This window comes from Limulus polyphemus, unplaced genomic scaffold (genome assembly GCF_000517525.1).
Source record: "Limulus polyphemus unplaced genomic scaffold, Limulus_polyphemus-2.1.2 Scaffold5137, whole genome shotgun sequence".
Lineage (NCBI taxonomy): Eukaryota > Metazoa > Arthropoda > Merostomata > Xiphosura > Limulidae > Limulus > Limulus polyphemus.
The window spans coordinates 38,464-43,730 of NW_013670747.1; the positions used below are offsets into that span (position 1 = coordinate 38,464).

At 34.2% G+C, this 5,267-nt stretch overlaps 1 protein-coding gene across 1 annotated transcript in view; it reads right to left on the bottom strand.

Annotated features, from left to right (window-relative positions):
* Nucleotides 1-5,267, bottom strand: part of LOC106472173 (MAM and LDL-receptor class A domain-containing protein 1-like) — a gene marked incomplete at its 5' end in the record, with an annotated part of 30,942 nt that overhangs the window by 3,797 nt on the left and 21,878 nt on the right. The window contains 3 exons of the mRNA XM_022400779.1: nt 641-862; nt 1,246-1,275; nt 2,545-2,629. Coding sequence (XP_022256487.1) covers nt 641-862; nt 1,246-1,275; nt 2,545-2,629 — 337 coding nt within the window. The remainder of the gene's footprint in view (nt 1-640; nt 863-1,245; nt 1,276-2,544; nt 2,630-5,267) is intronic.

Sequence of the window (5,267 nt, forward strand, 5' to 3'; positions counted from 1 at the left end):
TGCCCTGGCCGAGCCAATCTCCTGACATGAACCCCATCGAAAACCATACTCGACCAGCAAGTCAAGAAACAACCAAAAATACCAACTTCGAAGAGCGATCTACTCCAAGTTTTGAAGCAAGAGTGGGCGAAAATCCCACAATCTAAAATTGACGAGATGGTCCTCACGATGCTCCCAAAGGATCAACGAACTCCACGAAGCGAAAGGAAGATCTACTAGATATTAATTAAATTATAAATATATCAATTCATGTGAATATGACTGAAAATTTTTATTTTTTTCTGAAAAGGTGGTGTCTATTTACTTGTGACCACGCCGTGTATATAGTTCGATGAAATCACATTGATTACTTGCTCATACACTTAAATTATTAATATAATGCTGGTGCAGAATAATCTGTAGAAAATTGTGAATGAATAATCATAAGTACTACAATGCACTTGATACCTCACTTTCAGATACGCAATGTAACCCCCTCTCTTTGATACTAACTTCGTCTTTTCTCAGCAGGAATTCCGTACGTCGTCTGGTAAACCAACTAAAGGAAACCTTGTTACTGACTTAAAGCAATCATGATGTTTTTCTACTTCTATTATAACACATTTTTAATTGTTTACTATGATGTTCACTTGATACTTACCTGGAGCTCCGAAGGAATGGTCTTGTAGGTTGGCTGGACGAGTGGAAGTGGACGCAAGCCTCCAGGTAAGAGACCCCTCATCCAGTTGAAACTGACGACTTTGGGTAGCGACGACAATATGGCTTCTGCTGAATCCATTACGTCCTTCGAATAATGGAATCGACTGTTCAGATTTTGACCCGTTGGTCCAACCACACATGTCTCGTACGAAGGAACATTCACCTGAATAATAAAGAATGATTTATTGATTTGTTATTTAATAGCAAACTCAAAACCTGCATTACAAATACACGTAATCAAACCAGTAGCTACACAGTTCCCAAAGCACTGTCAATAATTTCAGATATTTAAAACTTTGTATGAGCAAAATAGGAATGTCGTTTGTGATACGGATGGTATTTAAAGCTTGAGAAGATGTTAAGAGGATATGGAGATAAAAGGCGTTTTAAGATATCCAATCGATATGGCCATGTTTAAAATTAAGATATCACTTCAAAGTCAGTAACTGATCAATTACTACTATTTGGTTAAGTTTAATAACTGACTGAAATATGTTGTGATATTGTTTGACAGTCCGATGCTACTTCATACAACAATAATCTTACCATTCATAGTCGTTGCTTTGCTCGGGAGAGCTAGATGGCGAAAAGAAAGAAGGTTTATCATCATATTTCGAAGAAGTACATAAGTTATTTCTATATAAGGATAAACTTCAAATTATTGCATATTTTGGTGTTCATTATGAGCTCAGAACTGTACATTCTAAATATGATTAAAGATTGTTCGTAGCCAACTTAAAGCGCTGTATCACAATAAATGTCTTAAACTCGTGAGTTCTTTTTTGTAGTCAGCTCAGTAAAAATAAAGATGCTCATAAGCATCATCATATAAATATTTTAATACTCTAGAACTCTTTACAGATTAAAATTCAAATAACTCTACTCCAATTTGAAATATATCTTTATGAAGTGACTGAATAAAGGAAACTCAATTATTTTATTTGTGCTAATAACGTCTCGTTAGATACCAAATTTTTTATCACTGCCCGAGAAAATGTGTATAGCTATCGGATGACGATTTGACGTGAGTTTGGAAAGTTAGCAAGAGAGAAAGGAAATTAACTAGAGCCAGCTGACTGTCTTGACGCTAGTCTACTTAAATAAGTTAAAATAACATTAAGCAAGTAGAAGCCAAAAACTGAAAAGAATATTTAAAAAGTGATGCATCACAAGATGATCAAAGCACATCGAGTCGGAATGTTTTGCAAGTGTAACACTATGACGAATAAAAAACAGAACTCGGGTAAATAACTAATTGTACTCGGTTCGTAATGTTGAATGTTTAGGAATAACGCAGTTACATCCAATTTCATCAGTTACACATAACTTCGAGATTACAAAAGTAATCGGAATCTGATATCTCAAGGACTTTAGTAATCAGTAATGATAGTAAAATCTAAAACCTACAACTAATATATTTAATTGATACTGTGAAACACAAATCACAAACATGTTACCTTATTTAAATAACAAATGGCCCACAGTGGCTCAACGATAAGTCGGCAGTCTTAGGATGCAAAAAACCTGGCTTCGATACCAAGCACAAATAGACCATTTTGGAGCTTTGCGTTCAACATGAACCAAACCAAAAAAAATTGTTTAAATAAAATAATGAACGACAGGGACTTGAATTTAGTAACCTTCCTTTTTCGAATTAAGTAGTACGAGAAATAAAATAGATAAAATAAATGTGAAGTTCAATAGAATGGTCTTAATTTTCGGGCAAATATGCATGTAAGACCTCTTTTTAAATCTTAAAGTACAATGTGATGTCTCGCTCAACTTTAGTGCGATACAAAACAATAGAAATAACTAATGTGTGATGTGTCGTATACAACAACTTACTTGTACAGTCTCCGTTGAAAAAACTTATGTCGTCGAACGCAATGTATCCAACCCTATCGGCTCCCCAGATGCCCTCGATAATAACCTGAAAGAGATATTTGTAAAACACGAATTCAAAATAAACAATAGTCGTCCTAACTATGCTTCCATGTTCCTAGCTATATCAAAATAAACAACAGTCGTCCTAACTATGCCTCCATGTTTCTAGTTGTTTGAAAATACACAATTGTCGTATTAACTATTCTTCTATGTCCCACGTTGTTTCAAAATAAACGAAAGTTTCCTAACTATGCTTCCATTTAACTAGTTGCTCGAAAATAAATAACAGTCGTCCTAACTATGCTTCCATGTACCTAGTTGTTTGAAAATACGCAATAGTCGTCCTAACTATTCTTCCATGTTTCTAGCTGTTTCAAAATAAACAAAAGTCCCTTAAACATGCTTCCATTTACCTAGTAGTTTGAAAATAAATGGTTGTGATTACTATGCTTCGATGTACATAGCTGTTTCAAAATAAATAACAGTCATCCTAATTATGCTTCCATGTGCCTAGCTGTTTCAAAATAAATAACAGTCATCTTTACTATGCTTGTGTGTGTATAATTGTTTCAAAATAAACAATAGTCGTCCTAATTGTACTTCTATGTATTTAGATTTTTCAAACAAATTATAATCCAAACATATTATGTTAACCAGTAATATGATTTCTTAGAATTCTGACAATACTAGATTAGCGAGGAATATTTTCTTAAATTAACCATGGATTTGTTTTTATTATTTTATTTTTCAGTCAGGAAAGCGCGCTTTGGGGAAAGTAAAACAAACAGCAGGTATTTCTTCCGCTAGGTTTTCGTGAGTACTTGTAGTTTTAGTACCTCAGTTAAAGCTGCGCACATGTAATGAATTCCCTCCGAATATATCCTTTTGTGATGCATGAGCTACCGTATGGATTATTATTTATGACCAAGGAAATGCGTTTGTGTGTATTTTTGTTATAGCAAAGCCACACCGGGCTCTCTACTGTGTCCATCGAGGGGAATTGAACACCTGATTTTAGCATTGTAAATCCGAAGACTTACCACTGTCCCATTGGGGACAATGAAATACTTTATGGCAACAGGTTCAGATATTTTTAAAATTCAGGTTGGATGTTGATAAACGCTACGCACAATTTGCAGTAAATGTGTCAGGCGTCGTGACGTGATGCAATTGTTAAATAAGAAAATTACACTTATAAAAGGATCATGCAATAGATTACTTTTGTGTTCGTAATTAATGCTCTGAATTAAAAGCAACGAGAAAAATGTTATGAAATGCTTTTACATTAAATGTGTTTAAAATTTTGTAACATCACTTTTTGTTCTAGTTTGACTAAGTAAGCCCTTTACTAATCTTTCGCAAACATGAACTTGTGGTTTGTCACTTTTATATTTGTTGCCATCTAGGCTGTCTCTGCCTTCTCGTTGGTCTTTTGGCCTACGGTGACCACCAAGCTGGCATTGTGAGGTGACTGACACAACAATCACACTGAAAGTTAAACTTGTCACAAAGTAATTTTTCGTGCTTATGATAGGCTTGACTATTAGATGGGACACTACTTCTTATGTCAGTTTTTTGGTCTCCAATTTGTTCCAGTGCTGAGATTAAAGTGACTAAATTGTTCGAAAGCAGCTCCAAACATACAGTTTTGTCCTTTTCCAAGTATTTTGTAATAAAGCTATTATGCTACAATTGTAAGTTTCATCATGTTTCGGTTAAACTTTCAGCTATCTTTAGTTACATTCCACGAATTTGCTTTGATCTCATTTAAATATAGCATTCGTTCGATTTCTTGAGATAAGTTTTATCTGTTTTAAGACAATAAAATTTAGTTTCTTTCACGTAACACTGACTGATGTCTGTCTCTTTTCTTCTCTGCACGCTATTACATAAGATTTTACCCATAAAATCCTCGAAGTCCCGTCCTGTTATATCTGGAAATTATTTACCTGTGTACTGTGTGCATTATTATATCTCTACTTTCGATGTAGTGACTAAGATTTGGTGTGGAATAAATGAAAGTGTGAATAACAAGCATAGAAGCAGTAGCGTAGCAAGGGTTCTCAGCACCGGGGGCAAAGACACGTTTGGCGCTCCCACCTCTGAATTATTTTTATTATTTGTTTTGTGACTCATTACCCACTTAATGACAATAACATAAAGAATTAATTACCGCCTTACACAGGCCTAAAATAAAGTCACAATATAACATTTCACGATATCACAACTGTAAACCTGGAACTAATAAAGTATAGCCTACTAGGTGTACTTACATAATTTGTAAACCATTTTGATATTTATGTCATCCAGTATTGTTCAAAGTCACATAGCTAGAGTAATATTTCAAGCATGCAGAATAAATGTCTGTTATATCCCTAGTTTTGGAACTTATGTTTTATATGAGAAGCCAGTCACTTGTGGTGATCATGGATTATAAAACAGATTGATAAAATACTGCTTAAGTTTACAAATAACAAATTTTATTAGTTTACAAAACTGTACATATACTTAACTATATCTTGTACATGTAGCATTCTGGTATTCATGGTTACATTATATGAACCTTTCGTGCTTTTGCTACTGCAAATGCATCAATTAAACTTAAAATTGCCAAGTTACTAAGTCGTTCTTGAGTCATTGAGGTTCTCAAGTATGTAAGAATTAATTTCAGCTTGCTGAAGGAC